We start from the raw sequence: 24,596 nt of genomic DNA on the forward strand, positions 1-24,596 counted from the left end.
TACATTGAAGTTTTTCCTATGTTCTGTTAGCAAGAAAATTCAAATGATTAAGAGTTAAAGTTGTAAGATGGAGAAAATTGTTAACTATATATAGCACCATATATGCTAATTCAAATGGTTCTGTTAAGAGTTTGCTTTGAGTTATAAGATTCAGGAAATTGTGACTATGTATAGCAATATTTATGTTAACCTGTTAATGGTAATGATGAAGCTAAGGGATTCTTTAAGTTTGTAGTTGCCTTAAGAGTTTTTGGTTTAGAAAGGGCTTGAGGCAGCTAAGACTGCTGTAGTCACCTTGGACCTAATTCAAAAGAGAAATGCCATCTTTATCATCCTCTACTCCCATATTGGGAGGTGTAACAGCTATGGAGATTGCTGTAAGGCATTAATAGTTATTTTTTATATATTAAGAAAGGGGGACCTGTGGGAGCCCGTTCTCGGGTTCCTCGTGGCTTTACCCAGCATGTCCGCATAGAGGATGATTAGGGCCATGGGCCTGAGTGCAGGTGTCTGAGATGATCTGCACTTGGCTGTGCTGGGGGAGGAGGTCTTTTGCTCCACCCCTTGGCGTCTCTATAAAAAACCCTGGGGCAGAGACAGTTGGGGCCCGTTGGAATAGGTTCCAGACTCTCTCGAGGCTATCCTTTATTTTCTGTTTATCTCCGCGATATTCTCTGCAATAAATCCTTCTAATATTTCCTGCTGCTCGCACTCAAGAAAACTCTGGGGAACTGTGGGGGTGGTGGGTAAACGCCCCACACATAATTCCTAGACTGTATATAGATATATAAAATTACATGTGCGTATATGATATGAAAATCAAAGTGAAATTGTCTAGGGAAGCAAAGAGGACAAGTGGAATGAGGAAGCATGAAGAGTAAAGTGTACAGGGGTATGCTAAACATACAAGATGTTTTTATATGAAAATATCCTCCTATACCATCTGATACCTGTCAAAATGGCTAAGAGCAAAAACATGGTTGACAGCCTATATTGGAGAGGATGTGGAGTAAGAGGACAACTCCTCCATTGTTAGTGGGAGTGCAAACTTGTGCACCCACTTTGGAAATCCCTAATCTCTTCTCAGCCTTTTGGCTAAGATCAAGTGTGGAAATCCATATGGTGGTTTCTCAGAAAGTTGGGAATCAATCTACCTCAAGACCCAGCTATATCAATCTTGGGCATATACCCAAAGGATGCTCAATCATACCACAAGAACACTTGCTCAACTATGTGCATAGCAGCATTATTTGTAATAGCCATAACCTGGAAACAACCTCGATGTCCCTCAACAGAAGAGTGGATAAAGAAAATGTGGTACATTTACACAATGGAGTATTTATTACTCAGATGTTAAAAAACAATGATGTCAGTAAATTGAAGACAAATGGATGGGACTAGAAAAAGTCATCCTGAGTGAGGTAACCCAGACCCAGAAAGACAAACATGGTATGTACTCACTCATAAGTGGATATTAGATGTAAAGCAAAGGATAACCAGGCTATTATCTCCAGCCCCAGAGAAACTAAGTAACAAGGATGACCCTAAGAGGGACGCATGGATTTCCCTGGGAAGGGGAAATAGATGAGATCTCCTGGGTAAATTGGGGAAGGGGAGAGGGTGGAGGTGAACATGAGGGATTGAGTTGGTTGAGTTGAGGGGCAGGACAGAGGGGGAAAGCAATGAAAGAGATGTCTTGATAGAGGGAGCCATTTTGGGGTTACGGAGAAACCTGGTGGCAGGGAAACTCCCAGGAATCCACAAGGATGACCCCAGCTAAGACTCCTAGCAATAGTGGAGAGGGTGCCTGAACTGGCCTTCTCCTGTAATCAGATTGGCGAATACCCTAACTGTCATCATAGAGCCTTCATCTAGTAACTGATGGAAGCAGATGCAGAGACCCACAGCCAAGCACTGGGCCAAGCTCCAGGAGTTCAGTTGAAGAGAGGAGGGAGGGATTGCATTGGGGGGGAGGGAGTGGAAGTGAGGTTGGGGGGTGTCAAGATCATCATGGGTTCTTCGAAATAACTACATAAAAATCCTGACATGGCACCCATGAACAGCAAAACAATCCCAGAGCAGTGCAAGTCTCCTCTTTTGTTTCATTTAGTTTGGGGTTTGGGGTGGTTGCTGTTTGTTGTTTTGTTTTTTATTTTGAGCTAGGGTCTTGTTAGATAGCTCAAGCTATCCTCAGATTTGCACCAGTCCTCTAGCCTCTGCCTCCCAGTTGATGACATTGTAGGTATGCACCACCATATCTGGCCAGATGTCAACTTCTTTAAGACAATAAACTGTAGCTACAAAAATTCCGCACCAGCATCATACTTAATGAGAAACTAAATGTTTGCCCTCTGACCTTGGAAAATCCAGACCTTCCGTTCTCACCACTCTTTTCAGCAAGACACTGGATCACTTCCTACAGTGTGGTGATTTGAATGAAAATGGCCCCTATAGGCTCACAGGGAGTGACATTATTTGAAAGGATTAGGACCTGTGACTTTGTTAGAGTAGGTGTGGTCTTGTTGGAGGAAGTGTGTGGGTAGGCTTGAGGTTTCAGAAACTCAAGTCAGGCCCAGTGGCTCTCTCTCTCTTCCTGCTGCTTGCCAATCCAGATATAGACCTCTGGGCTCCTTCTTTCCCCACCACATCTGCCTGTGTACTGCTAGGTTTCAGAAATGACAATGGACTGAACCTCAGAACTGTAATTCAGCCCCAATTAAATGTTTTCCTTTATAAGAGTTTCTGTTGGGCAGTGGTGGCTCACGCCTTTAATCCCAGCACTCGGAAGTCAGAGCCAGGCGGATCTCTGTGAGTTCGAGGCCAGCCTGGTCTACAGAGTGAGTTCCAGGAAAGGCGCAAAGCTACACAGAGAAACCCTGTCTCAAAAAAACAAAAAACAAAACAACAACAAAAAGAGTTTCTGTGGGGTTGGAGAGACAGCTCAGAGATCAAGAGTACTGGCTGCTCTTCCAGAGGTCCTGAGTTCAATTCCCAGCAACCACATAGTGGCTCACAACCATCTGTAATGAGATCTGCTGCCCTCTTCCGGCATGTAGGCAGAACATTGTCTTCATAATAAAAATCTTAAAAAAAAAAAAGTTTCTGTGGTCATTGTATATCTTCACAGCAATAAAACCCTAACTAAGACAAACAGTATCAAAAAAAAAAAGACAAACAGTATCACAAGAAAAAACCCTAAAAGCATGCAGATCAGACAAGATAAAATAAAGCTGTCTTTGTATGACTGAAAATCCCCTGGAATCTACAAAACTATTCTTACTACTGAAGAGTGAGTTTTATAAGGCCAAAAGATACAAGGTCAATGTGTTATTTACTGTTCTTGTTGCTGTGACAAAATACTTAACAAAAGCAATTTAAGAAAAGAAAGGTTTAGGTGGGAATGGTGGTAGAGCCTTTAATCCCAGGACTTGTAAGGCAAAGGCACCCAGACCTCCTATCAAGGCCAGCTTGGTCTACACAGCAAGTTCCAGGCCAACCAAGGCTACATAGTAATACTGTGTCAGAAAAAGAGAAGGGGGACTAGGGAGGAAAAGAGGAGTAGGCATTCTGTATTCAGTTATGGGTTCAGTCTACACTGACTGACAGGGAAAGCATGAAGTATGGCTGGTTACATTGCATTGCATCTGCAGTCAAGAAGCACAGCGGACAATGCTGGTGATCAGCTAGCTCTCTCCTTCTGCAGTTTGGTACCCCAGCCTATGGATGGAGCCACTCACACTTAGGGAGGGTCTAACCACATCAACCAACTTAATCCAGAAAGTCCCATATCCAGATGTTGTCTCTCCATGATTCTAGATCCTGTCAAGTTGACAATATTGACAGTCACAGGACCGGGGAGGTGGTTATGTTAGTAAAGCACCTGCCATGCAAGCATGAGGACCTGAGTTTGGGTACCCAACACCCACATACAAGCTGGGCAAGGCAGCAGACATCTGCAACCCAACACTGGGGAAGGTGGAGCAGAGACAGGCAGGCACGTGGGGCTTGATGGCCAGCCAGTCCAGCCAGATACATGAACCCAGATTCAGTGGGAAAATTCTGTCTTAAAAAATAATGTGGCTAGCAATCAAGAAACAGACACCTGGTGACCTCTACATCCACACATGCATATGCTCACTAGAAACACACATATCACACATTTTACACACACACACACACACACCCCTAACCAGCTCAATCAACAAACAAAAAACAAACTTCAACCATTTCTATAGACAAGCAATGAACAACCAGAAAGCAAAATTTACAAAACAGTAACTAGAGAAAAAGTGAAATTTCGCTGCAAATCTACAAACACATGGGGTTTCTGTGTTAAAAAGCCACTCTAAGAATAGAGCTCGGCCGAGTAACTCATGATCCTCGACTCTCAGAATGTACTAAAACAACTCTTACTGAGCACCCAGTCTCTGTGAAGGTGGTTCAGACCCGCTTTCTATACTTCATCCTTGTTGGGCATGGTAGTACAACAGTAACAAAGGTGTGTACCCCACATTGGCTAGGTCCCAGTGGACACTAAAATACATCTAGCAATGTGTATCAGTCTTTCATCCTAACAAAATGGAAAGAAATATGGCCCAAAATTCACAACGTCAAACACTTGTCTGCCATTCAAATCCACATTCCAGGGCCCCTCCCACAGTACAGGAAAGCAGAGGAGAGGGGAAAGCTTAAAAGAAGCTTAAAAGACACTCTCCCACATTTTATAACAGAGATCTTCCCAGCATAGATCAGAAACAGTGTCTCTGGGAAGTTAGGGGAGATCGCATGGACAGCCACAACTGCCTAAGCTAGACTTGTTATTTATTGAGAACTCTTGGTTGAACCCCAACAAGGCATTCTGCTAAGAACTGGGAAGTAGGGGCTAGACAGATGGCTCAGTAATCAAGAGCACTAGATGCTCTTCCAGGAGACCTAAGTTGGATTCCCAGCATCTATGTGGTGGTTTACAACCATCCCTAACTCCAGTTCCAGGGAATCTGGTGCCTTCTTCAGACCTTGATGGGCACCAGGCATGTACATGATGTACATACATACATGCAAGTAAAACACTTACACATAAAATTAATTAGTAATCAATTAATTAAAAAGAACTGGGAAGTAGCTAACAGTCTAACTGTGAATAAAGACATTAAACAAATATTCACAGAAAAATAATGCCCTAGAGTGGAGAGGCTCTTTCTGATTTAGGAATGAACTGTCTGCTTGATCATACAATATGTTGTCACATCTCCTTAATATATCTTAAGTATATCCCCTGGCTGGACAAGCAGTAGAGAAAAAGAAGCAAAAAGAAAAGAATCCGAAATAGGAAGGAAGAGGTAGGGAGTGTGAAAACCTACCAAAGCCATCCAAAAATATCTTTAGTGACGTGTCTTGCACTCAACAGCATTACCTGATTCAACGTGCCAGATAAGTGAAATTCAACAGCAAAGTGCGCCCTCTAATGGCTGTCACTTTCATTACTACCTGCGAGCGTTAACATTAATTGTGCATATTTTTCTCCTAGATCCAGTTGGCTGGGTCTTTTTGATTTTGTTGTTGTTATTATTCACCACAGCACCGTCAGAGTCTAAAAGGGTTCCTGGGATATAGTAAATGCTACATGTAAAGCTTTAAACATGACATCACATGGTATTTTATCATCCTGGCTCCATTTCTGATGCTTCCCCCTCAATGTTTACCACTGGATTAGTACACATCACAAGAGGATTTCAGGAGGTTGACGTAGGTTTAGGTTCTTGTTCCTGCTTTACTTTACACAAAGCATTCATCATCATCCAGTATTTAAGAACGCAGAGAATCTGCGTCATCTGAAGTCAACTACCTCGAGGCCCAAGTGTGCAGGTGGCCTGAAGCAGTGACTCTGAAGCAACAGCAATGTCAGAATGACTGTGTTCAGCATGACAGACAGAGGAGGCAAGTTGGAAGCCTTCATGGACAGTTCTAGGCCTGAGAACCTACAACCTGTTACAGAGCACTCCTTGAAAGTTTACATGCACCTTTATGGATGTGGTACAGGAGTCCCAAGGGGTAAAGTCACAGAGAGAAGGAAACCAGACATCTTAGCAAAGACCAGTTCCCACCAGGTTCACACCCAGCAGATATTTGACTGTGTTCACATTTCTTGATGCTTAGCTAGAAGCTGTGCCATGAATCCATGTCTAGAAGGCTATGCTGGGCTTTCCCCAAGGACAGTTTTGATCATTATAGTTTACATATACACCCCACATTTTCAATCACTTTCCCTACCATACTGCTATGCATTGGATCCAGAGAAAATTTACATGCACAGAGAAAGATTCAGTTGCCCTTAGCAACCTTTCTGTGGGTACATGCACAATTTCTGCTAAGGCTTTGGAAACATTTAAACTAGGGCCAATATCACTGTTGTTGTGTAGATGGGAAGTGATGACTTAACAACTTGCAAGCTGAGCATTGTGCTGCATGCCTGTATACCCTGGTGCTCAGGAGGCTGAAGCAGGAGGGTTCCTGAGGGTTTGGGAGCAAGCTGGGCTAAACAATGAAACCAGTCTGGGTTGTGGGGTGAGACCCTGTCTCAATAAAACAAAACAAAACAACAGAAAACGTCAACTTGTGGATTCTGTGTTGTCTCCAAGAGGGCTGCAAAAATCACATTCAAACTGGCAAGAAAACTGCAAATCAAAGAAGAAAGGCAGCATTTCATCACGTGACCAGTCTAATCACACCAGAATCCCTGAACACAGTGTTCATGCCACACACCGTGTGTTTCGAAATAACAAGCCAGCAGCTTATTGTAATGGTTGCATGAGAAAAACAGAGAGAGAAAAGGAAAGCAACCGAACAGCCATTCAACCTTAAAAACCTTCAGAACAAACCCTGAGGGTTCCCAGTCCATCCACAGCAATGTCAACAGAACACCAACTGCAGATAAAGCCATTCCGAGATCGTTGTGAGTTTTAGGCTCAAAGGGAAAAACTCCAAGAACCCCCCAAAAATGGGCAGACTCACTGACATGGTCCAAAAGTCTTGGCTCAGCTCAAACTGGACTGTAGGATTGCTGGCAGAGAGACAAAGGCTCACTCGCAGAATTCCTCGGGGACCTCTGAAACTTTCTGTCTGTCAGGAAGAAAGAACCACGCGCCTATTGAGATATATGGTGCATACCAAAGCCACAGGGTCCTCAAGCCCCCTCCCGCCTCTACCCTAAACTTCCAGGTTGTTCCAATTCACAGGATCCCTGCAGCTACTTCTTTGTCTTTATAACCCACTACGTTTTTCTCTGTTCCTGCTCTTCCCTCTGCTACCGAGAGACATAGTCTTTGCCAGTCTGCCCTCTCCTCTCTGCCCAGAGAGGTAGCCATGACTGCTCTGGCCTTTCCCAAAGGTCTCTGGCTAGTCTCTCTTATACCTATAATAAAAATCTTCTTCCCATTCATGGATCCATCAGTTCAGAGTCTTCCCAGCGCCCTTGCTTACAATGAGCTCATTTAATGATCATACCAAAACACGGAAGAGACTCACTGTGCCAAGGACGGAGCATCCAATCAAAGCCTGCTTTTGCTATTTCCTCCATGCATGATCACAACGCTCAGCCGCTCTTATGCACCCCACCACCACCACCACCACCACCACCACCACCACCACCTAGACTTCTTTAAAAGCAAGAGGAAGAACATCCAAACCCCAAACTGAGCTCTTAACAGATACTTTTCGATTACCCCCAACCCCTGGCAGTGCCTCGGCGCTCTTCTTCCCCCCCCCCCCCCCCAAGTTCGGGTTTCCTCCTTAGTTACTAGGTGTCTTCCTGCTTCGGTCTCGCCTCCTCCGCCCATTAGGTCTTGCATCACTACAGTTCCGAAGAAAGGGTTCCTTCTCCCTCCTCTTGCCCCATTAGATGGGACAAACAGACTCCTGCAAGCCCTTTTGTACACAGCACAGGCCGAGCATCTTCCAGTCCCTCACCAGAACCCGCTCCAAATGCACCCGGAGCCGAAATTTACCCACCTTACCAAATCAGTCCCTCCCCAACCAGTAGCACACACCCATTTTAGGCGGGATAAAAAACTGAGGCCACGCCCCGTCCTCCCAGACTGGCTGCTTGGTTCACGCTCTCACAGTGCGCTCCGGGATTGGAGAACCCCGCAGCCAATCCGTACCCTTAGCCCTGATGCCGGGGCCAATCCCCGGCCAGAGCCAGACGCCGCCTCCACCCCGCCCCCTCCGCCCTCCAGGAGGGTCCCATGCTGCACCCAAAGTGGATTTCCCACGGGACCCGCCCCCCGCGCCACCTCGCGATCTCCGGACTGAGGCTAGAGTCGCATTCGAACCGGGAGAGCGAGGTAAGCGGGCGCGGGACTTGGTGCGCGGTGACGCGGCCCGGAGCGTGCGGAGTTTGCTGAGCTGGGAGCCTTAGGGGGATCGGAGGGCTGGAGAAGCTCCCTTAACAAGGCTCTCGGTCGGATCGCAGCGGAGACTGCGGGGGTCAACCTTGGGGTTAACACGTTCTTCTTTGGAGAAAGAAGGGCTCCGAGATCACTGGACCCCAGTCCTCTGTTCTTTTACTCTTAATTGTGTAATTTGGGGTATTTAGAAAGCGTTCTTGAAAGGGTAGCACTGACTCGAGTTCATCCGTGATAGATTTTTGTTTGTTGAGGCAGTCTCTTGTTCTCCCAGTAATTATGTAGCAGAGGGCGATTTTAACACTTATCCTCCCGTCTCTACATTCAAGCCGTTTTTGAATGGTGCCTCTTAACTCATGCTGATAAACTTTGACTAAATTTTTCCGTGCTTCCTGTTTTCATATCGCCTTGAACACCTCTTTGTACTTTCCAAGCCAGAACCTTGTTCACCTACCTCTGTTGCAATTAGTGAACTTTATAAACCTTCCGGAAGTGGACTCACAGGTATGGCATGTGAAAACGAACGGGTACTTGCTCGTTAGCTCTAGCCCTTTTAGGGGTATCTTGGATAACCTTTCTTGAGCTTGCCGATCACCTGAAGATTCTGGAAGTTGTCAAATTCACTAAACTCTAACTGTTCTTTGGGTGTGTGTACCTCACTTGGGGTAGGTTTGTAACTTGATAGCTTGAGTGGTAAGTTCAGAGCACTAAACTTCAAGCGTTTTTAAGCTGAGTTTTGAATGCTTTGCCTACCTTTGAGGTTTGCATTTTGCCTTCAACGATTCACCAACCTTGAATCTCTAGGTTGCTCACAGTCTTCCTTCTGAATCAGTTCACTCTAGAGATGATAAAATGACAGTTTGACTTTTCTGTTGATCATATGTATCAGGCTTTATATACCGTGTGCTGTGATTAGATAGGGTGGGTCACTCTGATTCACATTTTTCTAGTTTTCTTCACAGACCCTTGTGCTTAGAGAAAAACCAAAGCCAGCTACGTTTTTTTTTTCCAACGTCATGACATCTGAATGTATCAATTTATTTAGTCTGTTGGTGAATATCAGTATACAGTGTTAATTACATTGGAGCAATTATTTAAAAACACATTTATTTAAAAAGTAAAAGTCATCCGGAGGTCATAGTATAGGCCTGTAATCCCGTTTGGGAGGTGAAGGCCAGAGGATCAGGAGTTCAAGGTCATCCTCAGCTACAGAGTTTGAGGACAGCCTGGGTTACAGGAGACTATTCCTCAAAAATAAATAAATGAATAGGAAAGCTGGCATTAAAGGTGTGTGCCACCATTCCTGGCCTAAAAGCTTTATATTTTATTTAGAATATCTTTACAGATCTCCAGTGTAAAACGATTTAAATGTTGTGCATCTCAATAAAACATCAATGGGTGAGAACATTTCTCAAAGGAGTATAGTATTTATTTGGAAATGGCAGAGCACCATGGGGGAAATGCAGTGCCGTAGAAATCTATGGGCATATTCAAATAGGGCATTCCAGGGGAGGTGGCTTTGGGGTTTTTGTTTTGTTTTAAGATGCTGGGATTAAACACCGGACCTTGCCAATGCTAGGCAAGCACTCTACCACTCAGCTGTATCCCAGTCACTCAGCATTTTGAAACAGTCTTGCTATGTAGTCCAGGCTAGCCACAAACATATGATCCTCCTACCTACTCTTACGAGTGCTGGAATCACAAGTATACAACACTATGCTCAACACACATGGAGAAGTTTAAAACACACACACACACACACACACACACACACACACACACACACACACACGGAGGATTATATAAAATATTTTGAAACACTAATCCCTGTCGTAGAATATTCTTTACACTGTGTGAAGATATGTCACTGTGACTGGTTTAATAAAAAGATGAATGGCCAATATCTAGGCAGGATTTTCAGGCAAAGGGGACTCTGGGAAGGAGAAGGGCAGGGACACCAGGGCACAGAGCAAGCGGCATGGGCATTACAAAGTAAAGGTAACCAAGCCACGTAAAAGAATGTAGATTAAAAGTAATGGGTTATTTTAAGTTAGAAGAGCTAGTTAGAAATAAGCCTAAGCTATCGGCCAAGCTTTCATAATTAATAATAAGTCTCCATGTCAATATTGGGGACATGGTCCCAATGAAAAATCCACCTACAAATCTTGTGATTTACAAGGCATTGCCTTGGTCCCAAGTTGAACACACAGTTGCTTGTGTATAAAGTTACAGTGTCCTCTCTGCCAGCCTCTGGGTAGTCTTTTGTGATAATCATTATCAAAACAAACTTGTAACAACTGTAGCTTTATAGCCTCCCTGCTGTATATACTTGGCTTTGTTCTGGTTGACACAAGTGAATCCATCTTGATTCTAATCACTTGCATATTTCCTTTACGGTATATATTTTTATAAGATGCAGAAGAATAGCATTAGGATGATTCCAGAAATTAATACTGTAGAGTAGAATGAGAGTCCAAAGGGAAGGGAGGGAGAGAGGGAAGGAAGTTAGTTTAGTTGTCAAAAATGTGTTCCAGGCTGGTGAGATGGCTCAGCAGGTAAGCATGCTTGCTGCCAAACTTGACAGCCTGAGTTGGGTCTCTAGAACTCACATGGTTAAAAGAGAGAGCTGAGTCCCCACAAATTGTCCTGTGAGCCCCACACCACACTCACACGCATGCATGCCTGTACACACACACACACACACACACACACACACACACACACACACACACACCCCTCACAATTAATAAGTGCAATTTTAAAACTTTTACTATGTTCATATTTGTATGAGCTTGTGTTCTGTCAGCTGCCTCCGGGTGACTGGTAGTGATATAGATAACACACATGACTCCTCTTTCAATATTTCTCTTCTCCAGCATGTTTTTGGCCCAGAGAAGACTCTACTCCCTTGGCAGCCGAGCACAGCTTCTAAGAACAATTTATTCTTCGAACGTCCTTGGATTCTCCACTTCTGCCGTAGGTATTGCTTATCACAGACAGACAAATTATTCTATGTATTTTCTCATGTTAGTTAAAAAAAAAAAGACACCATTTTCAAGAGACTTTTAGTAAGCATTTTAGTGGAATGAAGGATTCTGTCTCATCACTGACGAGAACTTTGGTTCTTGGAGCAATTGCTTGCTTGCCTGTGGCTCCTCGTGTTGGCCATTCTTTTTTTGCGTTCACAGAAACGTTCAACTGGAATGTAAGTTTTTGTGTGTTACAAATGAGAAATCGGAATCATGACAGGTGTATTCCTCACCTCGCCAGGCTCTGCTGTCTGTGCTCAAGTAGGAATTCTGTTTGCTTAGCTGTTGTTACCTGTTTTTTATTATCTACAGTGCCTGCCACTTAAGCAAGGGCTTTGGCAGCGAGGGCTGCAGCCTGAGGGAGTTCTGTTCCCTTAGGCACTGACTCTTGCAGAACTACTAAGAGAATTTATCTAAATCTAAAGAACTCATGATTCAACAGTTTAGGTGGAACTTTGCTCGGTCAGAGAGGCTGAATAGCTAGTAGCTAACTTCCCTTTTCTGGCATCTTCCAAAAACACCCCCACCCTCCCATCACAAATCCTTCTCTCAGCCCTCTCGTAAAAAGCCCTTGCTACACGTGGTTTCTTCCTACCACTTCCTGTCAGCTACTTGCTGACTCGGCCTCCTGCTTGCAGTTTAATTTTTATTTAATCAAACACGTCTTTGAATTGTTAATAAAAGCAAATGCAACACACTTTAAAATAAGATTCCCCACCACTTAGCAAAGCCTGTCACTCTGACTAAAAGTACGAAAGTGCAGGCCGATGGCCTCCAGTTCATCTAAATCAGTGGGTTATGACCTCTTTGTGGCTTGAGTGATGCTTTCACAGGGGTCACATATCAGATGTTGACATTACTATTTATAACAGTAGCAAAATTACAGTTATGAAGTAGCAACGAAAATAATTTTATGGTTGGGGGATCAGCACAACAATATTAAAAGGTGGTAGCATTAGGAAGCAGGGGAAATGCCATGGAAAAGCAAATAAACCCAGAATGTGAGTCATACTACAGGATGGAGAACTGAGCCAGTTTCTTCTGTCAGTCAGTGGCATGGGAAGTAGGTGGGAGGCAGCCTTGAGAGGTATTACCCTGAGGTGACCCATCGTGGGGGTCCCTGCAAGCTGTACTGCCAGCAGAGAAATAAACCAAGAGAGGCAAGAAGAGAGCCAATCAGCATTGACTTAGTTAGCAGGGCTGGTTCAAACGTCTGCAGCATGACAATTACCTCAGTAAAGCTCAAGGTGTGATTACATCACAACTCTCTTGCAAAATACACACCTTTTGCAAAGTATCTATGACCTTCCACAAGAATGGGTTCCACTGACTGAGAAACAATGCTCAGGATAAGGAGGATTTGGGTGAGGGCTGGCTCCACAGAATAGTCAAGTTTATTAAACAATATCTACTCCAGCCTTCCAGGTGAACGGGTGTCAGTTTCTTCCGTTGAAGAAAAAAAGCTGGAGTGTTTAATAGCTCTGGTTTCTCTAGTGCTATAAGTAAGCATATGGACCTCATGCCCTCTACAACCCATGACTTCTGAATAGCAACATGTAGACCTCGGTGAGGAATCTGACCCAATCCACTACCAAATTTTTAAAGGACAAAATCACAAAGTCCTAGTTTGAAGACCTTAATTGCTGTTTTTATTCTAGAATTGGGCAACACATCACTCCAGGGAGTAAGTGTTCCAGGGGGCCTAGGAGGGGGAGCTGGCTTAACACATGGGAAAGGATAGAAACAAGCTGAACAGTAGATAGATGATTTCAAAGTTATTTTCCTAGTGAGGGACAGGGGGATGTGGGGACAGGGATCAGAAAGACAGAAAAGTAAGTGGTACATAAGGTAAACATCAGGCTGCTTGAGTTTCTCTTTGTGGATGGACTAAGACAGAAGGCAACTCATGGCCATGCCCATTGGGTGCAGTTTCCTTAGAAAAGTTGGCTATTGAGCTCTATTCCTGGTTGCTTGTGTGTGTGGTCAGCTGAGCAGCTTAGTCTATGGTGTAAGGAATTCGTTTTGTCGTTCAGCCTGATCTGTTACAGAGCTTAGTGCAGAACGAGACTGCCCTTCTGTCATTTTTATTTGATAATATGAAAAAAATTAAAGAGAAAGATGAATGTGCACTAGTCATATGTTTATGACAAAGGATTATTATTAATTACGGTAATTAATAGGTTTTCCGACCCCTGATAATAGGTTTCTCCACCAACTCAGTAAGCCAGATCAAGCTAAATTGAAAAAGTGTAACAATGGGTTTATTTGAGCAAAGCAACTCTGGGGCAGGTTCTTCAGTCCCAGAGATTGAGGCTGGAGAAGCCACACACCTGAACTAAAGTGGTGAGATTATATAGGTTGTAGACAAGGGATGATGACATGTCCCCCACTTGGGTTTGTGCCCAAGTATGGTCAAAAGCGGAATGCTTTAGGCAGGGACTTGAGTGACTGGAAATTTCAGGGGAGGAAGCTCCAGTAGCCACCAAGAATGCTGAAGTAGGCTTTTTGGTGCCTTTCCTTTATTTGGAGACTCTCTCTTGGTCGGGTTTGGAGGGGGGAGTGGGGCTTTCTGGATCATTCAGGGGTGAGCTGGAGGTTCCAGCCAAACAGTAATGACATTCCAGTTGTTTTTCAAAGAGGTATACTAAATAAGTAGAGATATAATGAGGCAAGGTCCAGGATTTACTTTGAAATCACTCAGTGGTTATCAAAAAGAAAAGAGTTGGGGGAATCATGACATTGTTGAATTCATACTCTAATGTGAATGTGAGCATTTGATATTTGGTTGAGTTTTCTCTAATTGTCCTTTTCATGAGTCAAACATGATAGAATGTTAGGAGCTTCATGCTGTTCATCTTCATTCTAATCTCTCAACCCTTACTATGTAGATTTTAAAAGTTCAAAAAGTATAATCAACTTTTAAATATTGTTACTTCTAACTCATGAGCATGTTGAATTTCCCTTCCCCCATACATAGAAGATGGTTGAATCCAAGCAATTATGATCACCCAATGTGATCCTATGAAACTACGATACTAAAAGGTGTGAACTGGGTATAGTGGCCCATGCCTTTAATCCTAGCTCTTGGGAGGTGGAGACAGGTGGAACTCTGTGAGTTCAAGGCCAACCTGGCCTACATAGAGAGTTCCAAGACAGTCAAAGAGCTATATATAGAGACCCTGCCTCAAAAAATAAACAACTGTGGGGGGCCATCTCACCCCCACATTTCCCCAGAGTACTCTTGAGTAGCAGCAGCAGGAAATATTAGATAGAAGGATAGAGGGAAGAGAAAAAGATAGAAAATACAAGATAGCCTCGAGAGGGCCTGGATCCTAATCCATCCGGCCTCAACTGTCTCTGCCCTAGGGTATTTAAAGGAATGCCAAGGGGTTGAGCAAAAGACATCCCCCCAGCACAGTCAAGTGCAGACCATCTCAGACACCTGCACTCAGGACCGTGGTCCAGTCATCCTCTTTATGCAGACCTGCTGGGTAAAGCCTAAATGGGCTCCAGCAAACAATAACAATGGTGTGTATGTTTGTGATTATCATTGGTGGAATTTGTTAGATTACATATATGACTCACACTAAGATATGCTGATCCTTAAGTCTGGAATATTATTAGAAAAAAACCTTTCTAAGTGATTCTCATCTACATCTCAGACAAGAATCACCAACGGTGCATTATTCAAACCTGTAGATTATTTGACATACAGTTCACCACCACCACCCCCAAGCAATGGAATGACTGAATTACATGTTGATTCTAGGCTTAATTTTTAACAGCTACCATTTTAAGGACTGACCCTGTCACAAAACATTGACATAGTTCATCAGAGGCTTTGTGTTGAAAATCACAGCAAGGTTGGAGGAGGGTACGGAGAGGTGGATCAGCCATAAGAGCACTTGCTAGTCTTGTAGAGGACTAAAAATTCAGTTCCCAGATCAGACTATTCACAATTGCCCATTGTGGTTGATATATTGTGCACCCCAATAAACTTATCTGGGGTCAGAGAACAGAACAGCCACTGTATTAAATATAGAGGTTAGACAGTGGTAGCACACGCCTATCACTTAGCTGGCAGGATCTCTGTGTGTTCAAGGCCACACTAAGAAACAGAGCCAAGAGTGGTGACACAAGCCTTTAATCCAAGTAACAACCCTAGAGGGCTGGAGGTCTGTACAGACAGACAGAAAGTGACAGCTGTGTAGAAAGAGAAAGTGAGGAAGCTGGGCTAAGAGAGCCAAGGCGAGGGCAGACCAGCAAAGCAATCAAGGCGTGGGTAGACAGGAAGTAACTCGCATTTGGAAGCTGCCGAGTTGGTGAGGTAAGGTTAGCTGTGGCTCTCCCTATTTCCCTGATCTTTCTCTAAGGCTTTCACCCCTATGTTTGGCTCTGTGTGTTTTATTTAATAAAACCATTCAGAAATTCATCTACAGCCCATAACCCACCAGGGATCTTACACCCTCTTCTAACCTCTACAGGCAGCTGCATGCAGGGACACAGGTACACACACAATGATATAAACCTTAAAATTGTCAGACGATAAAGAGATAACTGTTATTCTTATTGGAGGATGAAAAAGCAGACTGGATGGTGTTTGAAAAGCAGCAGTGGGAAGTTTAGGGCATTGGAGGGTTACGTGTGGCAGCCAGGCTGTTGACTATAAACTATAGTCACTAGAAATTGGAAGACAGAGGACATCAATAGTTCCAGCTACCCCAGCTCTGGGTCAGGAGAATCACCTGAGTCCAGAGTTCAGGGCCAGAATTGGCAATAGAGAGAGACCAAGGAAAAAGAGAGAGGGAGGAATAAGAAAATGGTTTATCCTGAGCCAAATGTGAGTGATTTTGGATGGCCCAAGAATATAGATTCAAGCTGCCCTGAATTTGTTCCACTGGGAGAAAGATTGTGAACTTTAATAGTCATGAATCAATATATTTTCGCAATACATTGATGGTCATCAGTTAGGCAGGCTACATCAAGATGGGGAAACAATACAGTAATTTTGATTGTCACAGAATTCAGATGCTGTCACATTGTTAACTTCAGGATTGGTAGAGAATGAGGGTCGCTCAGATTAGGGGTGTAGTCTGGGAGTTTAGTCTAGTAGTCATGTGGGTGTTAGGTAAGACTGAGGCTAACAGTAAACACTGGGGTTATAAGTGTGCATCACCATATACCATGCCAGGCTGAATCCATCCACCCATCCCCACTTTTTTGTTGAAACTGGAGATTGGACCTAGGGCCTCATACTTGCTGGTGAAGCCCTCCCCTGCTTAGCTATATCCTCAGCTGTGATGAGTTCAAAGAAACCAATTAGCACAAATGGATAGGAAGCGAATGAATTGATGCAAATAAAGAGGAACTGCTTTTTCCGAAGACTGAAATCAGCCAGAATTCCAGAAACAGACTTTGATGTCTGTTTGCCTTCAATTTAGGAATGTCTGCAATAGCTCACACTCCCTGCCCTCTGAGGATCAGTCCTGTGAGGTGTGTTGTAGCCAGTGCCTAGCTTCCTGTTGAGGTATAGGATTTTCCTCTAGCACACTCTCTCAGAGAGTCCAGATTCCTTCCTCATCACTTGTTCAGGCAACAGATGCTGAACGCATTTTATTGTTGGCTGGTTGGTTTTGTTTTCTTTGGTTTTCAGACAGGGTTTCATGTACCCTAGGCTGGCCTAGAACTTGCTAAGTAGCTTGAGCTGGCCCTGAGCTGATCCTCCTGCCTCTACTTCTCAAGTTCTTGGGTTTAAAGTATGCGTCACGATGCCTGCCTGTCTGCTTATTTGTTGTTAGAGACATGGCCTCACTATGGAGCCCAGGCTGGTCTGAAACTTGGTAAATAGACCAGGCTGACATCAAATTTGTATTGATCCTTTATCTTCAGCCTCCAGCACTGTAGGATTACAGGAATGAGCCACCAAACCCAGTTTAGAAATAATTCTGTATAAAATAGAGCAACTAAGTATGTGTTGCTTAAAATTTTCAGTTAAATACATACACTTTTGCATCAGGTATAATTGCTTCATTCTTAAATCTTAATTCAGATGTCCCACTGAATTTTTTATTTTATTCAATTTTTTTCATTTTACATACCAACCATAATTCCCCTTTCATTCCTTCTTTCTATTCCATCTACCTCCCTCCTCACCCCCCATCCACTCCTCAGAGAGGGTAAGGTCTCATAGAGTCAAAAAAATCCACAAGGATGACCACTGAACTTTTACATTCAGTTTTTCCATCATCGCTGGAGAAGTCTGTGTTTGTGCTGCCATCTCGTGGCAAAATAAAGTAATCCACCTGGTTTTCTGAATTTGTAGCTAATAATACCTTGGAAGATCTCAAATCTATGACATAATTTTGTTAATGTTTGCCTGATGAACTTTTTTTTTTTTACACAGAGAGAAAGGAGGCACGATTTTAAAACACCCTGATGACCTTTTCAAATCAGCTCTGTCTAGATATAACAAACTACAGCTTTAGGATGATAACTCAATGATCATTTATTTGCTGGAGGGATGTACCATGAAATCCCTACTACAAGCAACTACATAGCATCTCCATCACCCCTAAGACATTCTTTATGCCCTGCTGAAGCTCCTGCCTTATCCAGTGGTGCTAGGAACTGAACCCAGAGCCTTGCACACACTAAACAAATGCTCCTCCACTAAGATAAAATCCTAGTCCTTTGATTTGCATGTTGTCACTAAGGATTGGTTCACTTTCAGTGTTTTATATAAACAGGAACATGTCACGTGGCCCTTTGCGTGCGTTTTCCCGTACATACAGTGATTTTAAGTGTAGCGTACCTGTGAGAACTTCCTTGCTGTTGTGCACTAGTTCAGTATGTGGAGGCACCTGTCTGCTTTTCTCTTTCCCATTTGACAGGCCTTGAGATTGTTTGTAAGTTTGAGTTTCTGTGCATAAACGTGTGAAGTGTCCTTGTACATTGATTTATTAGACATAGTTTTTCATTATCTTGTAAACACATCACAGTGAGATGTATGGTTTATTTTTAATCATATTCAATTACATTTAAATTGTTTAATTTTTAGGTCACCGCCAAACTATTTCTCAAACGGCCTGAACCCCTTTGTCTTCCCAGCAGGGTTGAACAGTACCCCAGTTGCCCTATATCTTTGTCAACAACAGTATCTCAAAACATCTTAATGGATACGTCATGATGTCTCGTGATTTTAATTTTCATTTCCCTGATGATTCTGAGACAGTTTTGAGTGGTACGGTTTTCAGTCCTTCTGTGACAGTGAGTTTGGGGAATGTGACTGTACTTAGTCTCGTGTGAAGGAAAGCAGAGGTAAGCAAAACCCTTTGGGGTTCAAGGCCCCATCTGTTACCTGTGAGCTGCAGGTACCAACTATCCTTTTCTCTTTCTCAGGTAGCATGAGCCGTCTTATCATTGTTTTGCATGCCAGAAGAGATGGGGATTTAGTCTGTGTCTCATGCAGCTAAGGTCTGGATTATCAATGGCATCTGACGTGCTGGAGGAAGCCTCTGTCCTTGATTATGTCCTAGTGCTATCCTGAGAGTCCCTGATTTCACAGGAACCTGAGTAACAGCTATGTACTTCACAAAAGAAACCACAGCATAGGCGAGGGGGTGGTATCATGTTTCAGTATAGCGTTTCCAGTGTGTTTTAAATAAACAAACAAAAATAGACATTTAAAAGGTAGTATTATTAATACCAAGGAATGAAGGAAATAAGTGTCGTCACTGTGGGCATCGAAACATCAAAATATAAATAATAATAATAATAATAATAGTAAGTAAAATAAGATACAACAAAGTGTATGTGCATGTGGTGTGTGTGTGTGTGTGTGTGTGTGTGTGTGTGTGTGTGTGTGTGTGTGTGCATGCACTCAAACCTTGTATATGGCTTTGCCATTTCTATTTTAGGCCTCTCTTGCCCTCCAGTAGTTTCTGGCCGTCTCCTAGGCTCATCTAGGTAAACTTGATTAATGACTCCTACTGAACAGATTTGACAGCCTTGATTTCCTCAGCTTCAGCCTCTCCTTTGAGAGGCTTTTTCTGTTGCTGTCTCATCCCACCTACATGCATTGGGTGTTGTGGGTTAAGTTCTTAAAACGTATGCAGTTGAAACTTTGGTGTAGCAGGCAGGCTCTTAGGATGTTAGGAATTCGCTGGTGAAGCTTTTCCTTATCTTTGCCAACCCTGCCACCTTGTGGCGAAGCTCTAGAACAGCACCCTTTGACTTCAAGCTGATGGAATATTCGGTGGCTTGTGATTTCAATGGTAACTTTGTATAATACTCATGTATATGCCATACCTGAAATCTAACTGATGAAAAATGCACTTCACATGGTTAGCTGTGTTCAAAAATCATACTAGACCTATAGATGTTCTCTTATATATCTGGAAGCTCATTTTAACGTCCTGGTCCTGGGTCTGCCTCAGGAAATAGGGGTTTTGTGTATGTTTTTCAAGACAAGGTTTCTCTGTGTAGCCCTGGCTATCCTGGAACTCGCTCTGTATACCAGGCCAGCCTCGAACTCAGAGACCTGCCTGCCTCTGTCTCACAACCATCATTTGCCTCTGCAGCTGAGTCTGGTTGTCCCCACTCTGGTTGCAGAGTGTCATATGACTTTTGTCACTGTAAAGACACAACCCTCACCTCAAAGGTGATAAGAGATAGCTTATTCAGGAGCCAAATATGAATAACTATGGAACACAACTCCAGGATACCCCAAATTACATGTTCCAGTGTGGTAACAGTCTGATGAATCTTTTATGGTAATGAACATAGACCTAAGTCCAGCTAGCCACTTTTAAAATACATACGTTAAGACATTAAGTAGGGATGTTAAAGGTACATGTATGTGAGGCGTAGGGAGTCTCTCTTTTATGGACCTCAGATATTATCCATGACACTCAGCCATTTGGTTGGCAAAGCTAGTGATCTGTTAAGTGAATACAGTTCAAAGGGTTTTCATCAGTTAGTCATAAAGATGTTAGGCAGATACTGAGTCTCCTAAGGGGGCTGAAGATAGCCTGAGATAAATTGTAATTGGACTCTGGACATGCAACACTCCAGCCTCTCCCTGGCCATTGTCATTCTAATCAGTTAACCAACCTCTCTGAGGTTCAGTGGCTTCTCACCTGCCACTAGTGTGACTATTCTTGGTTGCCACCTTGACTATACCTGGAATGAGCTACAATCCAGAAATGGAGGGCAAGCTTGTCATCCGGTTGTTGAGACAGGAAGACCACCATGCCTTTAATCCTGATCTTACGGCTAGAAGACACTCTTTTGATCTTGAAGTGAGATGACACACGCCTTTAATCCAGATCTTGAGGTGGGAAGGCACACCTTTAATCTGGGCCACACCCTCTGCTGGATGTCTATATAAGGACAATGGAAGAAGGAAGAATCATTAATCCTTTCTTTACCTGCTTGTCCTTGCCTGTCAGCACATCCCTTCCTTCACCGGCCTTGGAGCCTACTTCTTCAGCACATCCAGAAGACCAGCTGAGACACCCAGCCTCGTGGATTCTTGGACTTCCCTTTCACAGCTAGCCATTGTTAGACTCAGCCTGTTAGTCATTCCAACAAATTCGTGTGTGTGTGTGTGTGTGTGTGTGTGTGTGTGTGTGTGTGTGTGTGTGTGTGGAGAGAGAGAGAGAGAGACAGAGAGAGACAGAGACAGAGAGAGACAGAGACAGAGACAGAGACAGAGAGGAGAGAGATTAATTCTAAAGTTCTGTGACTTTAGAGAATCCTGACTAATACAGCTAGTCAATTGATTTCCTCTGGTTGTTTTAATAAAGCAAATGCTTAAGAAATGGGAGGTTTGTTTTGTTTCCTTCACTGCCTTTAGAGGCTGAAAAGGCTGAGACCACTGTGAATAGGGACATTTCATCCTAAGGAGTGAAGGGAACATCTTCCTTGATTTTCAGTGATTTCTTGGCAATTTTGGCATCCTTGACTTGTAGACAAATCCCTCAGTCTTGGCCATGTGCTTTATATAAGGTTCTCTCTGTGTGTCCTCTTAAATGAGGAACCCATGGGCCAAGGTAGATGTGAGCCCACCCTAATGACCTCATTTTAACTATTACATATGCAATGGACCTATTTCTTTTTTTCTTTTTTTAAAATAACAGTCAAATCTTTATTTTAATTTATTATGTGTATGAATGTTTGTCCACATGTAATCTGTGCATGGTGTGCAGCAATACTGCCCAGAAGAGAGTGTCAGATCTCTTGGGACTGGATTATGGGCAGTTTTGATTCACCAAGTGGGTGCTTGGAATCAAACCTGGGTCCTTTGGAAGAGCAGCCAGTGCCCTTAGCTCCAAATCCAATGAGTCCCCAATGACACTATTCCTATTGCCACATTCTGAGTACTGAGAGTTAGGGCCTCAACCTGTGTAATTGAGGGGGACCAAACTCAACCTGTAGCAATGGCCTGTCTGATCTTGACTGTATGGCAACCATTGCTGCTTGACGAAGTTCCAGCATTTCAACTTTGCAGATCACAATTCTCCAGCACCTATTACTCTCATGTTTAATGATTCTCACTGTGTGTTATGGGAGTTCCCTTATGCCTTTTCCTTTGGGAAATTTTGTTCAGCTTTGAAATACAAAAATGTATAAAATGACAGTCTCTTTAAACAAAATAATTCTTTGGAAAAAATCCCCACCACCATGGAACCATATAGCATGATAACTCTGCCTACTCCCACACAAGTTAACACCAAGGTGCTTCAAAATTTAGATGAGTAATATATGCTTGAAAACTAAGGTAGGTATATTTGATAATGAAGATTTATAGATTCCTAAGGTCTGCTCAGTTTCACAGTAATATTTGTATAGCCTCCTTTTTGCTCACTTTAAGCTTTAGTTTTTAGATAAACTAAGCCAAATTTAAAAACTTCAATATTCCATAATAGAGAAAGTCCTTTTCCCAAAGTCAGGCATTTAGACAAAAGCCCCCATTTCCTCAGGGGTTTGAAGAAAGTTCCTGCTTGCTAAAAAGGAAGTCATCCTTATCTCTGGCAAGAGGAACTTGTGGCCCTTCCATTAGTATATGACTGGTGCCTATTAACTTGTGAAGGTCAATGCCAGCTTCCACAATCTCTGATCACAAGCCACATGCCCTTTGCTCCCATTGAATCCTGTGTGCAATTATAAACAGTGTAGCCTTTTTTTTTTTTTTTCAATAAAGTGGCAGCCTTCCCTATTCAGACCGTGCCAGTCTCCACTTTTCCCTCACCGACTCCACACCTCCTTTTTGGGACCTGGACTCCCTGCAGCTTTATCTAGCTATTTCCACAAGTGCTTACTGCTTCCTCTGCTGGTCAGCTATATAACCTGGCTCCATGGATCAACCATGAAATCACTTGGACCAAAAATGTATAAATAGAAGCAAAATGTGTATATCCAAACAGGAACTTCTATGATCTTTTGTTTTAAAGTAGGTTGTGTTTTGGACAGAGACTGACTGTGTCTCAGGATGAGTGGTGCGGAGCAGAGCAGCAGCCGAGTCTCAGTGTATATAGGTGTATATATAGTATAAACAAAAGGAAAACCTTTATAATCTTATGCTATTAAATATATTAGGGCTTGGAAGATTGTGCAGAGGTTAAGGCGCTTGTTGCAAAAGTGTGAGGATCTACATTCCAATCCCCAAAACTTACACAAAGCTGAACAAGACAGCATGTATTTGTCCCAGCCCTCCTATTGGTAGGTGGGAGACTGAGGATCTCAGAAACTCCTATGGGTAAATGGGAGACCGAGAATCTCCCAGAAACTCAGGAGCTAGTGAGGTATACACAGAGGCAAACAAGAGGCCCTGTCTCAATTCTAAAAATTGGGGGTCCTTTATTATTGCAGCATAAATTAACTTAAGCTGACAGATATAAGTACCTAACTTAACTTCAGTGGCACTATAATGTGAACGAATTTTTTTCATTCATCATATATTTGTTGAAAGCTCACCATGTGCTGCACATAGGACTCTGCTGGTGTCAGCTTGGCTAACAGATACCTAAGCACCTAAATACCTGTTCAAACGCCAGTGTAGTTATGCTGTGAAGGTAGTTTTTAGATGAAATTAAAATTTAGAGTAGTGTGCTTTGAGAAAAGCTGAGTAGTCGCCATAATATGGGTGAGATTTGTTCAGTGGATATCTTAGGAGAAAGAAACCTAGCGAGCGCCCCACCTAGGGTGTAAGAGTCCTGACCTCAGATTCCAGCTGTAATGTGGGTTCTCTCCTGTTGTCTGCTCTGCATATTGCTGTTTGGCCAAGTCCTTGAGATAAACCTCTCACACTTCCTATTGGTTCTGTTCCTCTGGAGAACACATGATAGCACATAATAGCACAGCAGTGCACATGTTAGTTCATAATCTAAGGGCATACAAATGAATGAACGAATGAATGAAAGGGAAACGGTTGCTTGCTGTTTTGTTGATGGTTATTCAAAACTCAGTGCTACCTGGCACAATTTTATTTCGAACATGGAATTCAGGGGAGGGGACATGCTTGGGGAGGTCTCTATAGCAGTGGCTCTCAACCTGTGGGTCACGACCCTTTTGGAGGTCACATATCAGATGTCTTTGCACTATGATACATAATAGTAGTAAAATTATAGTTATGAGGTAGCAATGAAATACTTTTATGGTTGGGGATCACCACAATATGAGGAACTGTCTGTTGTGGGGTGTTTGTACACTGAGTGAAAATGTATTGCTGTGATTGGTGTAATAAAAAGCTGAACAGCCAATAGCTAGGCAGGAAGTATAGGCGGGACTTCTGGGCACAGAGAGGAAGTAAGAGAGATATCAAGACGCCAACGGGAAGCAAAGGGAGTCGAACATACAGAGTGAAAGAAAGGTAAAAACCTCGTGGCAAAATGTAGATTAAGAGAAATGGGTTAATTTAAGTTGTAAGAGCTAGTGGGACACGCCTAAGGTAAGGAAAGACTCATTACAGATGTTTTAAAGGGTAGCAGCCTTGGGAAGGTTGAGAACTACTGCGTATAGTGAAGCTGAGAGACGCTGGTGTGGAAAGACAGTGTTGGTGGAGGAAAGACTACATGAAGAGTAAGAGTTACGCACATCGTTTGAGAAAGCCGGTGGGTGAGGGGTTGAACCGTGATGGAGGGGAGGCATGGCAGTAGAGGGAAGT

General features: G+C 43.2%; 1 protein-coding gene and 1 long non-coding RNA gene across 8 annotated transcripts in view; one reads left to right on the forward strand and one right to left on the reverse strand.

Moving 5' to 3' along the window:
• Positions 1–7,991, reverse strand: part of LOC128105478 (uncharacterized) — a 39,923-nt gene extending 31,932 nt beyond the window's left edge. Inside the window, exons 1-2 of one of the 3 annotated variants that reach the window (XR_008216339.1) lie at positions 7,797–7,991; positions 7,012–7,119 (exon numbers count right to left, since the gene is read on the reverse strand). This is a non-coding gene — a long non-coding RNA (uncharacterized LOC128105478). Of the gene's footprint in view, positions 1–7,011; positions 7,120–7,524; positions 7,621–7,721; positions 7,766–7,796 lie in introns of those variants that run through there. The other 2 variants (XR_008216340.1, XR_008216338.1) reach the window with 2 other exon arrangements.
• A 228-nt stretch (positions 7,992–8,219) lies between these two features.
• Kyat3 (kynurenine aminotransferase 3) overlaps positions 8,220–24,596 on the forward strand; it is a 63,707-nt gene continuing 47,330 nt past the window's right edge. For 3 of the 5 annotated variants that reach the window (XM_052731128.1, XM_052731130.1, XM_052731132.1), the window contains exons 1-2: positions 8,232–8,342; positions 11,279–11,378. In XM_052731128.1, the coding sequence (XP_052587088.1) occupies positions 11,280–11,378 (99 nt within the window). In that variant the 5' untranslated portion in view covers positions 8,232–8,342; position 11,279. Of the gene's footprint in view, positions 8,343–11,276; positions 11,383–24,596 lie in introns of those variants that run through there. The other 2 variants (XM_052731129.1, XM_052731131.1) reach the window with 2 other exon arrangements.

This window comes from Peromyscus californicus, unplaced genomic scaffold (assembly GCF_007827085.1).
Source record: "Peromyscus californicus insignis strain IS unplaced genomic scaffold, ASM782708v3 Scaffold_9__1_contigs__length_137607984, whole genome shotgun sequence".
NCBI lineage: Eukaryota > Metazoa > Chordata > Mammalia > Rodentia > Cricetidae > Peromyscus > Peromyscus californicus.